The sequence below is a fragment of the Artibeus jamaicensis genome, unplaced genomic scaffold (genome assembly GCF_021234435.1).
Source record: "Artibeus jamaicensis isolate MK-2021 breed Jamaican fruit bat unplaced genomic scaffold, CSHL_Jam_final contig_484, whole genome shotgun sequence".
NCBI lineage: Eukaryota > Metazoa > Chordata > Mammalia > Chiroptera > Phyllostomidae > Artibeus > Artibeus jamaicensis.
In genome coordinates this window covers 13,972-32,286 of record NW_026521859.1, presented here as the reverse complement: position 1 = coordinate 32,286, position 18,315 = coordinate 13,972, and the positions used below count along the sequence as shown (strand labels likewise).

The 18,315-nt window shown below is 42.9% G+C and overlaps 1 protein-coding gene and 2 long non-coding RNA genes across 3 annotated transcripts; 1 reads left to right on the top strand and 2 right to left on the bottom strand.

Moving 5' to 3' along the window:
• Positions 1–3,739: 3,739 nt before the first annotated feature.
• LOC128627916 (histone-lysine N-methyltransferase PRDM9-like) lies at positions 3,740–9,874 on the bottom strand. Its single transcript, XM_053668293.1, has 5 exons — positions 9,802–9,874; positions 9,371–9,612; positions 8,887–8,954; positions 7,560–7,753; positions 3,740–3,909 (listed from the first exon to the last, which is right to left on the bottom strand). The coding sequence occupies exons 1-5, from the start codon at positions 9,872–9,874 to the stop codon at positions 3,740–3,742; spliced, it is 747 nt and encodes a 248-aa protein (XP_053524268.1).
• LOC128627922 (uncharacterized) lies at positions 9,592–10,563 on the bottom strand. The gene is made up of 3 exons (XR_008392216.1): positions 10,510–10,563; positions 9,802–9,903; positions 9,592–9,623 (listed from the first exon to the last, which is right to left on the bottom strand). It is a non-coding gene; the product is annotated as an uncharacterized LOC128627922 (long non-coding RNA).
• Positions 10,564–11,165: 602 nt separating this feature from the next.
• On the top strand, positions 11,166–18,106 carry LOC128627913 (uncharacterized). The gene is made up of 3 exons (XR_008392209.1): positions 11,166–11,255; positions 17,298–17,356; positions 17,638–18,106. It is a non-coding gene; the product is annotated as an uncharacterized LOC128627913 (long non-coding RNA).
• The last annotated feature ends 209 nt before the right edge of the window (positions 18,107–18,315 follow it).

The window sequence follows — 18,315 nt, the reverse complement described above, 5'->3', positions numbered from 1 at the left end:
TCACGAGTGGAAACCTTATTTGAACAAATAGTAAAAGAGAACTTACACACCCTGGCAAAGGTAATAGACTTCCAGGAATTCCAGGAAGCTCAGAGAGTCCCAAACAAGTTGGACCCAAGAAGGAACACACCAAGGCACATCATAATTACATTAGCCAAGATTAAAACAAAAGAGAGAATCCTAGAAGCAGCAAGAGATAAGGGGAAAGTCACCTACAAAGGAGTCCCCATCAGACTGTCAGCTGATTGCTCAAAAGAAACCTTAGAGGCAAGAAGTATTCCAAGTCATGGAAACCAATGACCTACAACCAAGATTGCTCTATCCAGCAAAGCTTTCATTTAGAATAGGACAGATAAAGTGCTTCTCAGATAAGGTCAAATTCAAGGAGTGCATCATCACCAAGCCCTTATTATATAAAATGTTACAGAGACTTATCTAAGAAAAGAAGATGAATAATATGAACAGTGAAAGGACAGCAGTCAGTTATTAACAACCACAGGTAAAACAAAATCTAACTAAGAAGACAGCTAGATCAGGAGCGGAACAATAGAAATGGCGATCACATGGAGGGTTAGCAACAGGGGAGTGGGAGGAGGAAAAGCGTGGAGAAGGTACAGAGAATAAATAGCATAGATGGTAGGTAGAAAATAAACAAGTGGGAGGGCAAGAATAGTATGGGAAATATAGAATCTAAAGAACTTGTGACACATGGACATAAACAAAAGGGGGGAATGAAGGGGGGAATAGGACAACTATAATGGTATAATCAATAAAATATATTTTAAAATATTTGAAAAGAAAACAAAACACAATAATGTCCCCATCAATTATGAGAGTCTGCAAAAGAAAATGCAATTTTTTTCTTAAAGTGCAAATTTCAAAATGTTACAGGAGTTTTCTCAGAGTGATGAGCTTAACTATCTCTTACTTTAAAAATTATTTTTATAAAAGCTTTTTTAAGTAACTTTTAAGGAGTCTGATCTTTGAAGACAGCATCTGTGGGTGACATACATCCCCAAGGGTGGCTCTCAGAGGCTTGTCAGACACTGTCTGGGGCAATTAGGACTGGGGCCAGACCTGGGGCCAGACCAAGAACAGACAGTGCAGGATCTGGGTGACAAGACAAATCTGCAAATTTCAGAAGGGCTTACCTGCCCCCAGCTGTGGAGGGCAGTGAGTTGTTCAGTATTTGTGGCTGACCATTCTGTCCAGGGATCCCCTCACCTGCTCAGCTATGGCCCCAAGCCAACCTGCAGCTCCCTTACCTGGGTGGCAGACAATAAGATCATAAACCAGGTTGGGCTGGCCATAGCTGCAGTGGCCACTGTAGTCACAGAGTCAGTGTGTGATGGAGGCAGGTGGCCACACAGTCTTGTTACCTCAGTAACTGGTATCATTTTTGTGCAAGGACTACTCACCTGCCCATTCCAGGTCTATCACAGTGTCATGTAAAGGAGTTGGGAAGCCAGCAGGTGCAGTTGCAGGGGCCTTGGAGGCCCACCAGCTGTTACAGGGACAGGACAGTGACTTCAGCTGCCTGTCAAGGACAAGAGATGCAGAATCCAGCAGATGTCAGGCTATACTCACACCTTGGAGCCTCCACTTCAAAACAAGGATGGATGCTACCAGCCCCTGGCAGGTGGGAGGGAGGGGTGTGTAAACACCCAGCTCCCTGCACAAGGTGGTCTTTGACAGTGTGAACTATGCAAGTAAGGCTGAAACAAAAGGGCCTGTTTATGACTTAGCTTTGAGAGCCACACGCCATTTTCACAACACAGATGAGCTTGGTTGTGTGAAGGAGGGACTGTACAAGGTCAGGGGTGATAGCGTGTGGGTTTGGGGGACACCTTGGAGGCTGACAGCTACACTAGGAATGTGGTTTGCTGCTGAGAGGGAGAGGGAACAGACCTGTCTATTCATCTTGAATCACTAAGCCTTCTGGGAGAGCTCCAGGGTCTGTCCTCGTGCGGGTCATGGTGACCCTCACATGGCAGTCTGTGGGTTCCCCTCCCCACTGTATTTCAGTGCCAGCCCCTCTGCCAGCATTACAGCAGGACTCTGGCCCTCCCCCATGGCCCATGCTGAAAGCCACAGAATATTGAGCTTATGGTGTTCTCTCTGGGCTTTGCTGGTAGGGTGAGAAACAGGGAAGGGAACCAAATCCCAAGAAAGACACACATCTTCCTCTTAAGCCATTAAAAAGAAGATAATAGTGGATATTCCTTATTGAAATCCACGTAGTTTATGTAGACACTTTTTACAAGCTTGGCACTGGGAGGACAGAAAGGTCATTGTTCCAGTTCATGAGGGTGGGTGTCCCCCTTTTGTGAACCTTCCCCAGCAGGAACAGGGTGGGTCATGTTTAGGTTTCCCTCATGCAGGAGAGTTTATGATGGTGTCCGCACTAATTGACCATCTCTCTGTATTGAATCCTGCTCTGGTTTTAGGAAGTGTGACCTCTGGGAGCTGTTAGCACCCTTGCTTATGCAGATGTAGATGTTTACCCTGTTCTCACCCTGAGTCTCACTGGACTCCCACCCATTGGGTCCATATGAATTTCGTGCTCTTGGGCCATTATGGACATTATCTGTGAATGGGTGGCCAAGAATGACCAACATTGTGCATGTCCATTATCCCATCAGACTTCACAAACAAGTTTAGAGATACAATAAGTAATAATTTTGGGATGGTGTCAGTAGTGTATGAAGCCCTGTGGGACCCAGGTACAAGGAAAGTGCATTATAGTAGCTGCTACCTTGTGAGCTTCATGAATTGCCACATGCAGATTGGGTGCACCTGTCACAGAAGAAACTCAGTTCTTCTTGCCAATGCAGTAAGGATTACAGATCAGCAAGTGTATTAGTGTGTAAACAAGGTTTTATTAGTGACACATTCTCATGGAAGAGGACAGGTCTTCTGAGATGGGGGTGAAAGACAAGAGCTTGGGTGGCAAGGGCACCAGGTCCTTTGTCCTGAGGACATATAGTTGGGATGGGGGTGAAGAAGTTACATATTGATTGATGGGTAAAAGTGGTGCTGGCTTACATGGGGGACGTGGGTATGTATGGGGGTTGTTAGCTGAATCCATATCTCGCTTTAGACCTCAGTTGGTTATTTTGTAAAAGAGATACGTGACAGGAGAGTTAAAGTTGAGGTAATTACCCAAAGTTACCTATGGGCTCTTTCTGTAAGCACTAGGGACCCTCTCATAAGACAGACACTGGCCAGAGCCAATTAGCCAAATTTGTTTTATGGATCCTTACCTTGAGTGCTATGGACTCCCTCCATCTTCTAGGGCTTGAAATAGTTTCAAAGCTTTTCTTGGCCAGATATTAGAAATGATACCTAGAATTTCAACACATGAGCATGGTATTTCTTGTGATTTGGACCATCTGACGATAGACTTGGACCAGGCTTAGGACTCCTGAGTTAGTGGGTGACACATACCTTCCTCGTCCTCCCTGCCTTGGATTACCATCTATCCCACCTAACACACTAGTGCAGGCAGAGGCTGTTCCCCCCGTGTCAGTTCTCAGCAAAAAGTAGCCAAGGGTCTTGTTTCACAGGTCACTCTCAGTCCCACCTGCCTGTGCTGAGGTTATGAGGGTGTGCAGGGTTAGTAGCAGGGTGGTGACCTGGAGGGAAGCACATCACCCCTCTGGCCTCCTTCTCAGGGCAGCTGAGTCTATGTAGGGAAAGCAGTGGGGTCTGCTCCTGTTCTGAATTTGGCTGCAGATCTCTACCCTGTCCTTATCTTCCTTTGTCCAGCACTAAAGCTGCAGAAGACAGGCACTGAAGGCTGTTCAGCAGGACTTGTAATCTCAGCGATCCTCTTGTCAGAGTCTGTCTGTGCTGACTCAACTTTGAATGTCAAACCGAAAGGCGGAGTTCCCATTTCCATTGCACAGACTAGGAAGCAGGCAGAGAGAAGTTGAGAATCTTGCCTTAGGTCACACAGCTGGAGAAGACAGAGCTGAGACTCTCAACCACTATGGACTGATGTGGAATGTGTGTGCTCTGCAGCAGGAAATGCTGACCCTGAAGAAGCAGCATGGAGTGAGGAAGAACAGGTGCCCAGAATGAGCCAGGCTCACATCTGTGCAAAAGCATATACCCCTGCCTGCCGTTCACCTCTGAGGCTCCAGAGGTTGTAGGAAACTACAAAAGCCAAGAGAAGCCAAGGGAGGAGGGTTGGGAGCCTATTTGCAGAAAAGTCCCCACCCCCCAGGAGTCTGGGGAATTCCCTTCCCTGGTGAGTCTGTCTCAATTCCCTCTCCCTGGGCAGGAACCAAACTAGACTGACTAAAGACTCATGCATTTGCAGGAGTCGAATTTCTGTGGCTGAGAGTGAGGTTTTTTTTTTTTTTGTTTTTCTTTGTGGCTCTTCCCGAACTCTCTGCTTTCAGTGATGTGGGAATGTGGGATGTGGGCTTCATATTTGTATGGAGACAAAACTTGTTGTAATAGGACGTCAAAAACCCATGAAGGAGGCTGGTGCTGACATTTCCATATCACTCGTGGAACTGTTTGTCCATCTCATCTCGTCATGAAAATGGAGGGTTTGTTTAACCAGTTACTTCTGTACTAATTATAATCTTGGGAGACTAAGGGACCCTAGACTTCCTATGGCTGTTGATATGCTACTTAATGCCAATGACTCACTGAGTCCACCTGCAAACATAGGGCTTCTCCCAAGTGTGTCCTCTGGTGTCTGATGAGAACTGACTTCTGTATAAAGCCTCGCTCACACTCTCTGCAAACATAGGGCTTCTCCCCTGAGTGTGTCCTCTGGTGTCGGATGAGAGATGACTTGTATGTAAAGCCTCGCCCACACTCCTTGCAAACATAGGGCTTCTCCCCTGAGTGTGTCTTCTGGTGTCTGATGAGATGTGACTTCCAGGTAAAGATTAGCCCACACTCCCTGCAAACATAGGGCTTCTTCCCTGAGTGTGACCTCTGCTCTCTAAGGAGATGGGACCTATCATTGAAGCCTTTCCAACACTTTCCATACTTGATTGGTATAATTCTTGACATTCCTACTTTCACGAATAACTTGCTTGTGCCCTCTGGACTCTCTTTCTGGCCTCTATAGGGTTCTTCCTCCATCACTATCTCATGCTGAGTAGAGCTCCTAATTTGTTCTTTGGAAGGCTGCAAAAAGGGTCTTGAGATTCTCCCCTGACTGATCCTTTAAAGCAAAAGTTTGGACCTTTCTTTGATTTCTTGACCTTCAGTTTTATCATTCCAGGTGTGTGTATTAGTACATTGGTGCTGCTGATTCTGATCCTCTGGGCAGGGTTCCTCTGCTTGGACCTGTTTTCTTGAAGATGATCCAGGGAGAATTTGAGAGGGATGATTGAGTTTCACATGTTGGCTGAGGAATTTCTGACTGGAGGAGGCCAGAGAGCAGGAGGGACATGGGTGCATCTCTGGCTTTGGTTCCGCTGAAAGAGAAAGGTTTGGTCAGGGCAGATGTTGATGAGAATGCCTGGGCCATATGATTAGTCTCCTGGTAACATCTGCCCCATTAATCATTCTTACTGTGGTAACAATGAAAGCTGTCTCCCACAGTGTCTGCTCGCAGTCTATTTTTATGCAGTGCATCTTCTTCAGAAATCCAGGAAGCCCACATCAATGATTTTTTCTAATATTGCCCAGACTAGGGACTTTGGAGGAGCATGGGAGGCCATTTTACTCCCTGTGTGGATGGAACTGCAGTGACCTTTCTCATCTACAGGTGTCTTCTAAGTCATGTTAAAGAGGAAAACCACAGGCCCTAACTAGTAATTGCTTCTCTCAGTTTTCCAAAATAGTAAAATGAAATGTCCTTCCCTCAAGCCTCACACCAAATATTTATGCTTCATCTCATTTAGTGTTAGCCCATTTCAAATACACTAAGACCAGTTTCAAAATATTTCAACTACATTTCTTACAAACCTGACTCCTGTTCCTATCTGGCCAATCCACCATGCTCTCTCACTTGGAGATGAAGTAATTAATATGAGGGGATTCCTCAATGGAGTTTATTTTCTAAAGATTAGCAAAGCATAATCAGAACAGAAAACACACCACTCTACAGCTGACTGCACACTTTTACTCAGGAAAGTCCCCAGTGTCTCAACTCAGATCATTGGCACTGCATTGCTGGGCTAAGTATCTGTCTGATCTCTGTTCTGACCCTCTATGCTGAGCTGAGACTCGAGTTAACCCTCAGCACATTCAACACCCCACCTCTTTTCTTCCCTGCACTAGCTGCTCCCTCTGCCTGGGATCCTCTGCCCGACGGTATTTTTGTAAATGTTACCTCTTGAGCAGCCCTTCCCAGACCACCTGCCACAGTGCACCTTCCCTCACACGGATCCCCAGGCACTTGTCCTGAATTCGTTTTCTCCAAAGCACTAACCACTGTGTGGTGTTATACACATGCAAGCTCGTGTGCCTGGGTTTCCCTCCTTCACCCGTCAGCTCCTCAAGAGCAGTGATTCTCTCTTCATGTTAATCTGTATTTCTAGGTCCCACCACCCTGTGTGCCATGAATCACGACCTCACCTGAAAATTCACTGAAATAATGAACGAATGTACTGTGTGAACAGTGTGGCTCAGTGGGTTGGGTGTTGTCCCACAAACTGAAAGGTTACAAGTTTGATTCCCAGCAAGGGCACATGCCAGGGTTGTGGGCCAGTTGTGGGTATACCAGAGACAACTGATTGTTTCCCTTGCACGCTCATGTTTTTCTCCCTTTTTTCCACTCTGTAAAAATAAATCAAATATTTTTTTTAAAGATTAAGAAAAGGAGAGATGGTGAGAAATATCAATGTAGGTGAGATGGAGAGAAATATTAATGTATGGTTGTTTCTCATGTGTCCCTTGCAGGGAACTGGCCTACAACCCAGTCATGTGCCCCGACTGGGAACTGAACCGCGATCCTTTGGTTTGCAGGCCCGCGCTTAATCCACTGAGCTACTCCAGCCAGGGCTTAAATTATATCTTTTTAAAAAAAGATTTGACCTATTAGTTTATTTATTTATTTTCAGAAAAGGGGAAGGGAGGGAGGGAGGGAGGGAGGGAGGGAGGGAAAAACATCCATGTGTGGGTGTCTCTGGAGCACCCCCTACTGGGAACCTGGCCCAAAGCCCAGGCATGTGCCCTGACTGAGAATCAGCAACCCTTTGGTTCCCAGGCTGACACTCAATCCATAATAATGCCTATAAGAAATGTTTTATTTAGAAGGATGGCGGAAAATTAAGAAAAAACAGCTATAAAAATGTCAGAACTGCCTTGGTGGGAGAGCTGGTTAGTGCTTAAAAACTTTTTTGTCCTTCAGCCTTTTAGCACTAAAAGCAGTTGTATATTTTGGGCATGAAGTATTTTTAAAATATTAATATAAATATTTTGCCTAAGAGTTAAAGGCATATGAATACATTGTCAATTTCTGAAGTATGTAATTTGAAACTTTACTGACTTTAGAGTGGATTTTACTCTACTTAACAGTTGGATCATGAATATTTCTACAAAGAATTCTCTCTTTTCTTTCCGTTTTGAAGAACAGTGGTGCCCACCTCTCCCAGCTGCAGGCTCTCCCCTCCACTTGCTGCCCCACTTGCTGCCCAGCTCCCGGCCATACTCATCCCCGAACCAGACCAGCAGCTCACAGCCCCCGCTGGTAACCTGGCAGGTTCGATAGAAAACCTGCCCGTGGTATTGAAAGGCCACCAAGTTCTGCTCTTCATCATCCCGGGCACAGTTCACAAACCTGGGATTGAGTTAAAGGGAAAGAAAACCATGGTGATGAGTTCCCAGTACCTGTTACATCCATGTCCAGCTCCTCACTGATTCTTAAGGCCCTCAGGCCCAGTGTTGCCCACTGCCCCTAATGCTCCCGGGGAACCTTATGTTCAGTGTCTGAGCATCTGCCAGCATGTCATGTGAATTCCTATCACCAAGTCTTGCTTGCAGTGTTCATCGTGCCTAATACCATTTTCTAAAACCCAGTTCTAGACTTAACCTCCACCCTGACTGGCCATAATATCCAGTGATCTCTGGCTTCTCCAAACTCTCAATCAAGTTGTCTCACACCACAGAACTTGGTGTTAGATCTAGGGCTCTGCTAAATTAGCTCAGTAATTATCCAGTACTCAGCCCACATCTCTTTTCTCTTGAGAGGCCCTTCTCTGACCCCCCTACACTTTACTTAGGGTATCATTCACTTGCTTGCCCAAGATTACCATAGAAAACTGGAGGTCTTTTTGCTTTAGTACGATAAATCAGAACAATAGTAGTTGATTCACATTCTGTTATCCCTGATAAAAGAGAGCCCCTCTCAGGAAAGGGGCCCATGACCATTCCTCTGCAGGCCTCAGAACTCAGTTCTACTTAGAAGTGAGGTCAGGATAGTTTGCTGCCCTCACAAATTTAGGCCACCCTTAGTATGTGCTATCTTGACATTGTGCACTTCTTGGGAATTATAGTTAAATGTTTCTAAAAGCAATTGTTTTATGTCTGCCTATAAGAAGTCCTTCCTAAGGACATGGGTTGTGTGATCTGTTTAAGTAATGTTATATTCCTTCATCTAAACTGGAATGTAGTAAGTGCTTAATTAATGTTCATTTGATAAATTAAAGTGTAATCCAGTGGCCCTGGTGTATCTAGGCTCTTCAAGGACCTTTCCAGCATCCAGATGGTATCTAGCAGAAAACTGTATATTTTGAGGACATACACTATACTTTTTTCCTCAAAGTCCCCTGAAATGAAAGAACAGTGTATGGAGAAAAAGAGGGAAAAAAGGATTAAGGGAGACCACTGAGAGAGGCATGATGAGAGGGACAGATATATGAGCTTGTGGGGGATGAGTGTGCCTTCTGGCACCCAGAGACCTGTCGACCTCACCTCATCCAGTTGGCCCAGGATTTGTCCTTCCCATCTACATACTCATAGCGGTTTCTCCCTTTGGCGATCTGAGTTTCAGAACAAAGGTTAAAGACTTTTTATTTTTTTTGGTAGGGAGGTTATATTCAGAGGAATTATTTTACCATACTGTCATCAAAGCTCTTTCAGCCTGCATGGCGATTCACCTGCCAGTTGTGACCACATGATAATTTTTCTTACTCATCACCTACACACCTGAGTCTACCTGTCCAATCAGAGCAGGAGCCCCACAAGGGAGGAGCCACTCCTTTGTGTCTGCACCACTTTGCTCCCACTTACCTTCTGATCCTTAAACAGGAGCTCTGTGTTCATGTGAAGTCCAGTCAGTATTCAGAGCTAACCATATTGTTCCCTCCATGTCTAGCATGTAGGAGGTGAGGTCCCTCCAAGCCTCAGAAGGAATGTGGGAAGCCAGAGGACAGTGGAAGAGGTAAATAGTTCTCACCAGCCAGGAGTATCTGCTCTTGGCTGCCTCTTCATCTTCTGTGATGTGTCCTTCATAAGGGCCAAAGTGCAGATCCACTGGCAAATCAGCTGCCTCATTCCACACTCCAAGCCCAGCCTCAGGGATGCCGGATGGCCCGATTCTCAACCCAGGGGGCAGGGTGAGGGCTGAGCGGTGGGGATGGCCCTCGTCAACTGCAGTGTCCTTTACAAATGCAGGGGGTCGATGAAGAAGTTCTGACACTGCTCACAATCTGGAGGCGAGAGCAACAGGGGTTAGGGAAGGTGTAGCGCATGTTCCTGGACACAAAGAGCTTCAGAGGGAGTCCTGCACTGACATCATTGAGTCTCAACCCTGTACTCCAGATCACTAGAGGAAGGACTAAATGAAATTATTGTATCATAACTTGCTTCTTAGTGAGGGTCACTTACAAAGGTAGTCATCATCCTGGGGCTCGGTGACCTCTTGGTACACACAGTCCTTTCTTTCTTCTTGGCTGTACATCTTCACGTCCATCTCCTTTCTCCTGAGTTCTGAGTTGGAGAAGAGCAGGTGAGTGAGGTTGGTGGGGTCTAAGTGTTAGTTCCCATTTTGTTAGATAACACACAATCTCCTCCCATCAATTTATTACCTGTCCTTTTGCATCCTCCAGTATGTTACTGTTAACTATTGGTTCAGAAGACTAAGACTCCACACTAACTACAGACGACTGATTGAATTTTAGTTTCTACATCTTTCCATTACCAGGTTTAACTTGCCAACCTTTAATCATTGATAAAATATTTATTGAGCACATGTTATGTATTAGGCATTGAGTAAAGGCCTGGGCACAGAACACCAATAAAGTGTGGTTACTATTATCACAGATGGATTTATTGGACAACTTGTGTGTGTCACCTGTTCTAAGTTCAATTTAATGTTTTTAAACAACATATGAGCAAAGTATCCTTATCTTCACTTTACAAATTAGCATCCGGGAGCTCAGAGAATTTATAAAATTTGCCAAAAGCTCCAGTGGTAACTTCTGTCTCAGCTTAAATCCAAGCCTATTGAAAGTCCACCTGACATACCTAGGTCATACTTATCAGCCCTTGTATAGGACTTAGAGGAACTAAAGTTTCCAAATTATTTCCTCTTACCTGATTTTGGTCTAGTGTGCTTTCCAAAGGCACATGCTTCTCCAGGAGAGGACAAAAAAAAAAAAAGACAGTGAAGTTAACCTCACACACTACTAGCTTAGGGGTCAATGTTGATAATGGTGCCACCAACAAAGGAAGAAAGCAGAAGTGAGAGTCAGTGAAGTGGCAAGGTGATGAGCTCAGCTCTGGACACACTGTACTCGTGGAGTGTTCAGTGATGTGCAGTAAACATGTGAATACAATGGTAGCCCACATTTTTTTAGTAATACTTAACCTGCCCTCTTCATAGGGTGGTTGTGAGACTCACGATGCATGAATCATATGAGAGCACTTTGTAGACTAAAGAGGTAGTTTACAACTATTTTATTTTTTGTCTAGCACCTTTCTGCCCTCTTCTGATACAGACCCAGCCCTCCAGGTCACAGGGGTGGGCATGTGACCCAGACAGGGTAAATCATAGTTCTTTATCTCTTTTGCCACTGGGATTGACCCAGGGATGCGTACATAATCTAAATTGGGTCAATCAGAGTTGTTCTGTGAATTTTCTTATCTGAGCTGTGAGGGATGGTTATTTTTTTCCTCTGGGCTCATTTTAGGATGTGAAACTGGAGCTTCCCCAAATGACCCACCATGTGGACTCCCATAGCTGGTTTGGAAGAGTCTGACATTCAGCAAGGAACACACAGAGAGACTCCTGATAGTGTGCAAGTCCCTGGATCCAGCTGTTCCTGATATCAACACATTCTGTAAGTTGCTGATAGGTGCCATTAAAGTACCCCCTTTTACTTAGCTGCTTTGAATGGGAGTTTTTCTTTTTTGGAAATTAAAATAGGTTTGTCTCTGAAATTCTCACAGACAAACAACATCTCAGCATTTGGGGAAATACAGTAGAACAAAAGTTAAGATCTTAAACCTGAAGTTCAACTGCCTAGATTTAAATTTCTGGCTTAGCAACCCTGAGTTTGAGCTAGTTCCTGAACCTCCCGAAAAGTCTGTTTTTTTAAATCTTTTAAGGGGATATAGTAAAAGTACTCAAAAGATTATTGTGAGGTTTAAAGCTCTTAAGACAGTGCCTGATACAAAGTGTACAATAAATGTTATCTTCTCTGGCTTTTATTTTCATTCACTTTAGACTATAGGAGGCCAAAAAAAAAAACCACCTTTAAAATGTGTTTACTGGTGTTTTTGGTTTAATTTTTAATTAGGTCCTTTTGTACTTTATAGGTCTAGAGAGGAGAATGTAAGTTAAGCTTCTAGTGTTGTTATCCCTCTAGGAATGAATGTTAATAAACAGTGACCAAGAGGAAGAGTTGCCCCTGGACAAAAATGGCTTTAGTATGACTGGTCACCATGTAATGCTGCCTCATCTCAAAATGCAACCGAAGCCCGTTAACTTTGGAGCCTTTTAAGGTGTTTTTTTTTTTATGGTAGCAGCCTCACTGTTCTAAGTTCACTTTCAACTCTATCCATATCCAATATGAGGGACTGACATTAAAGTGGGAGGTGGGTGGCTCCCCAATTTTCATGTATAAAATCCAGAAGAAAGCACATCTCTGCAAGAACTGGAACAGGCTTCTAGCTGACTATCTGTCAACTGCCTTCTTTCTCTCTGACATAAACACCACAAGACCTTAACAAGCGATATTATTTCAATAGGCTAATTTAGAGCTGCTATGGGAGTGAAATGAAGAGCGCCCAGCAGGAGAGAAAAAGGGTGATGGGAAAGGCTTTTAAAAGCTATAAATAATCTTTTAAAGGTGTGTGGGTAGATGGGATGGAATCTGACCACTTATTTAAGAAGAATAAGAAATGAGAGAATGAGAAAATTAATTGATTTTGTTTCACCTTTTAAATCTTTTTGAGTACATTGCTAACATGATATTTATTAATATTTATTAAGCCATAATAAGTGACTATGAGTTACATACTTGAAAGGATAGGAGGCTTAAATGACAAGGGGGAGAAAGGGAATTATCTACAATCCAGAAAAGCAAATAGCAGCTGGAGAGGATCAGGTGGGCAGGGAAGCATTTTGCTGCTGTAGTCAGATGACGTGGGGTTGAACATCAGCTTGATCAACAGTTAATCTCTCCAAGGTTCAGTTTCTATCTATAAAACGAGGATAAAAATACCCAAAATTTATTGGGCATTTTATGTGCCAGGAATCTTATTTTTTAAGTATATTTTATTGGCTATGCTATTACAGGTGTCCATTTTTTTTTCCTTTACCCTGCTCTCTCTGGTACCTCTTTTCCCTCCAGTAATCTACCCCCCTTAGTTCATGTCCATGGGTCATGCATATAAGTTCTTTGGCTTCTCCATGTCCTATACTATACTTACCCTCCCCCCTATCTATTTTGTACCTGCCAATTGTTCTTCTTAATCCTTGTAGCTTTTCTTCCATTTTAACGGATCCCCCTTCCTACTGCTAACCCTCCATGTGATCTCCATTTCTATGATTCTGTTCCTGTTCTAGTTGTTTGCTTAGTTTGTTTTTTAGATTCAGTTGCTGATAGTTGTGAGTTTTTTTGCCATTTTACTGCTCATGGTTTTGATCTTCTTTTTCTTTTTTAAAAAGGTTTTTACATATTTATTTTTAGAGAGAGGAGAAAGGAGGGAGAAAGAGAGGGAGAAAAACATCAATGTGTGGTTGCCTCTCATGCACCCCCTAATAGGGACCTGGTCAGCAACCCAGGCATGTGCCCAGACTGGGAATCAAACCAGCAGCCCTTTGGTTCTCAAGTCAGCACTCAATCCACTGAGCCACACGAGCCAGGGCTGATCTACTTATTCTTAAATAAGTCCCTTTAACATTTCATATAATAAGGGCTTGGTGGTGATGGACTCCTTTAGCTTTACTTTGTCTGGGAAGCACTTTGCCCTTCCAAGTGATAACTTTGCTGGATAGAGTTATCTTGGTTGTAGGTCCTTGCTTTTCATCACTTTGAACACTTCTTGCCAGCAAAGTTTCTTTTGAGAAATCAGCCAATAGTATTATGGGAACTCCTTTGTAGGTAACTCTCTTCTTTTCTCTTGCTGCTTTTAAGATTCTCTTTATCTTTAACTTTTGGCATTTTAATTATGCTGTGCATTGGTGTGGTCCTCTTTGGGTCCAACTTCTTTGGGACTCTCTGTGCTTCCTGGACTTGTATGTCTATTTCCTTTGCCAAATTAGGGGAAGCTTTCTTTCATTATTTTTTCAAATAAGTTTTCAATTTCTTCCTGTTCCTCTTCTCCCTCTGGCATCCCTGTGATCCAGATGTGGGCACATTTGGAGATGTCCCAGGGGCTTCTTATTCTCTCTGTGTTCTTTTTAAAATTCTTCTTTCATCATTCTGTACTGGTTGACTGTTTATTTCTTTCTTATGTTCCAACTTGTTGATTTGGAACCCCAGCTTCTTTCCCTTCACTGTTGATTCCCTGAGAATTTTTCTTTATTTCACTTAGTGTAGTCCTTATTTCTTCCCTTATGTGTTTGCTGTACTCAGTCAGTTCTCGGAGCATCTTCATCACCAGTGTTTTGAACTCTCCATCTGATAGGTTGGCTATCTCCATTTCACTTAGTTCTTTTTCTGGAGTTTTGATCTGTTCTTTCATTTGGAACATATTTCTTTGTCTCCTCAATTTGGCAGCCTCCCTGTGTTTGTTTCCTGTGTATCAGGTAGAACTGCTTTGACTCCCTGACTTGATTCATCTGTTGCATTGAAAGGGTCAGAGCCTTAGATATTCACCAGGGCAGGGCAACCCACTTTGCCACTTTGTGGCACTGTATGTGGGGGAGGAGTTGGAGAGGGGACAGTACTGCTGTCTGGCTGTGGGAGGCTTGTTCAGCTCTTGCCCAGTTTCTAGTCACTTCTCCACTTCCTGTATGCAACTGGTGCCATTCTGGCTGCTTCCGTGGTGCTGAATCCCACAGTATGTGGGTTTGCATATATTCTAGGACAGAACACGTCCTTTAAGTGGACTCTTCTGAGAGACTGGCAGTTTCTTTCACCTGCCTGACCCCCATTGGTTTCTACAGCCAGAAGTTATAAGGCTTTATTGTACCTTCACTGAAACCCTGGACTGTACAGTCTGATTGTTTGCTTCCCAGGTGTCCCTCCCAGTTTTTAATCTACCAAACATGAGTGTGGGACTGCCCACCTGGCCAACACCACCTCGCTGCCGCTGCACTGTGTCCTCTCTGCTCTGGCTCTCTGCCTCTGCTCCTACCCATCTGGATGACTATTTCTTCTTTAAATCCTTGGATGTTACACTTTCATACAGCTTGGTTTTCTGGTAGTTTGGGTTGTTTTTAGTTTTGAAGTTTGCTGTGACCCTTCTTATGGTTGCAGGAGGGGGCAAAGCATGTCTACCTATGCCTCTATCATGGCCAGAAGCCACCAGTGCCAGGAATTTTAATACCCATCCTATCTTATTGAGCAGTTGTAAATATCCTGCATAGAAGCATATAACTATAAAAGATCATACTACAATTTGGCCACCAGTACAGACTCTGGGCAGGCAACTTCTGCACTATAGTTTCTGTGTTGCTGCTGTTTGAACTGCTCTATCTGATTCAGCTTTTATATAACATGAATCAGCACTATTGAGTCAGAGTCTACATCATCCAAAAATTTTTTCCATTTACCAGTAAATATAACACTAATCTACATCCTTGCTACCCAAAGTATGGTCCTACCCAAAGTAGGACCAGAAGCATCCTCAGCACCTTGTTGGGAGCTTGTTAGGATGCAGACTTCCAGCAACCCTCCCCCCAACCCCCGATCTGCTGAACCAGAGCCTTCTGCATTTGGAGTAGATCTGCAGGCAGTTTATTAACACATTAAAATTTGAGAATAATCAATGCTCTACACAAAATCCCATATGAGATAAATTTAGGACATTGTAATAGAATAGAGAAGGGGCCCTGGCTGGTGTGGCTCAGTGGATTGAGCACTAGCCTGCAAACCAAAAGGTCACTGGTTTGATTCCTAGTCAGGGCACATGTCTGGGTTGTGGGTCAGGTCCCCAGTTGGAAGTGTGCAAGAGGCAGCCGACTGTTTCTCTTGTACATCAGTGTTTCTCTCCCTTTTTCTCCCCTCCTTCTCCTCTCTCTGAAAATAAATATATAAAATCTAAAAAAAGAAAAGAAAGGGGAAGCATAGTATGAATAGATAATGGAGAAAGGTCATGCCACCATTAAAATGAGAGTACTGGTTTCTTTTATTAATATGTCCGCTTGTGATATAGGTATGAGATATGGTAGAAAGAGTATATTGGATTTGGAGTTCTTATCCTACCTCTGCCATGTACTAATTTAGAAAATCGGTCACTCAATTCCCTCACCTATAATAGGGACTCTAATATCTATAATAATTCACATGAAACATTGAGCATGGAGCTGAGAACCCATTGTTATTTTCACCTCCCTTGATGGAGAGTGTCCAAAAAGTAATAATATGATGGATTGGTGTTAACTTTATGTTATAGATTTTTTAAAAATTTATTATTTATTTTTAGAGTGAGGGGAACAGAGGGAGAAAGAAAGGGAGAGAAACACTGATTGGTTGCCTCTCAGAACTAGTGAACTGACTGGGGCCCAGGCCCACAACCCAGGCATGTGCCCTGACCAGGAATGGAACCTTTGTGACCTTTTGCTTTTCAGGACAACACTGAACCAGTGAAGCCACACCAGTCAGGGCCCTGTTATCTTCAGATGCATCCTATTTCTCTTTACAGCAGCTCTCACCCAGAAATCTGGGAAGTATCTATGTACCGGACATCTTAACAAGGTGGTAATTATCCATTTATAAGCATTTTGACTGCATTGTACTCATTCACTGAATATTCATCGAGTACTCACTAAGAGGCAGTACTTTGTTTAAGCATGTTCACCACCTATTGAGGATACAGCAATGTGCATGATAGGTATAATCCTGACCTCAGAAAGGCAGTGCGGACATGTGAATGGCTCTTACAAGACTGAGTGTTAAGTGCAATAGTCTGTTAACTTCTCACATGCCTGGATACCCAGCCAATGCCCTTTTCAAGCCTAAAGTGAGGTTCCCACAGAACTAGTGAACTAAGAGCTAGGATTCACAGAAGGAAGTCAGCGACTACTGAGGAGACAATTGGTGGTTGTGCTGCACCAGAGATCTAGCACATATGCTGAACACTGTATGTTTTCCAGAAAGGAGGAATCCCAGCTACTAATCGCTGGCACCAGGAAGAAGACAGGCAGGGATCTAACATACTCTAGCAATTTCAAAAGGAGCAGTGTCTTGGTAATATAATGCATATGATATTTTTGTGTGGCAATGGTATAAAATATTTATTTAAATGATTGTAGTTTGCTTAAACAGGCATATTGAAAGGAATTCTGCCCTTCTAGAGCACTGCCAAGCACAGCTACCAGAGTAAATTTATGCTTGCTCCAATGGCTGTGTGTTTGGACTTGTTTTTCCCTCAGCATTGCAGAAAGTGATGACATGGGACAACTTTTCAGCCAGACGTTCCTCTGTAAGCATTCTTGCCCTACTCTGTTACATAATACATCAACTCCAAATGTCTCTGAACAGCTTTCCAGATCCTCTAGATAGAATATGCTACTAAAAAGAGCAGAGCTCAGGGTTTGGGTTTATTACTCCATAGATATATATCCCAGAGGTTGATATTTGAGAAAAATAAATTTTTGGCTGATGTTCACCAAAGCAGTTGTTTGTTTTTTCCCCTAAAAGATCCCAAGTAATTTAACATTTTTAATATTTGATACTATGTGTTGGTTTTAGTTTAGTTTTGTTTTACAGATAGCACTGAGTTATGAAGGAGTGTAAGATCTAAGGCAAAGCAAGACAGGAACTTTTGGGTAAGTTAAGATCCTGCCCCAAACATTACAACCCTTACTGTTGGAGCTTACACTGGAATTCAGGGTTTCCCAGCCAACTGCTCTACTCAGGACACTATGTTGAAGAATAGTAGGTGGGAATCTGTGTTACAAAGTGCAGAAATACAGGTAGAGAAAAGTGATCCAAAGAGTATCTATATAACAATAAACACTAAAATTTAAATGAACATTAAATTTTCAAAAGAAATATTTTACAAATTCTGATCATTTGAAGAGAGGTCATTCATAATTTGTCTTTGTAGGACTGGAAGAAGATGATAGAAACATTTCTACATGAACAAGTTTCGTGGATGAAGCTGTCTGCCTGTCTCTCCATTAGGCTAGAAGCTTTCCTCCTTTTCTGCCTGGAAATCACACATTGAAAGACATAGCTCTGAATAATTCAAATATGATAATGTTTTCCTATTTGCCAATCAGTTGACTTGTTTAATAGTATTTTAAAAAATATACCTATTTAGTGAGCCACACATATTTTCAATATTGAACATTTTTGTAATATCTGACAAAAATGGAAATTGAAGGCATTTGTACATTTAAACTATTGACAGCAAATTTTTATAAAAATGTAACATTTGTTTGGGTGGGTAGAAATAGATAAATGCAAGAGAAAATGATGTGAACCATAAACTCACTGACAAATCATGAAATATAATTGTTTCATGTCAGTGCACATTACCTAGAATATGATTTTTGATTTCTTAAAGCATAATATTGTACATAACTATAAAAGGAAACAGTGTATAAAAGCAAAGTACTGAATGATCTGTAAATAAAATTTTCATAATCTATAATGATGAATACAAGAATATTTGCTGACACTAGAGTACTGGCATTTTTTTAAGTGGTTAAAAGAGTATCTTTTAGTGGAAAATAACTGCTTTACAGTATGTCACTGGGCTTATTATTATGCTGGTTTATTT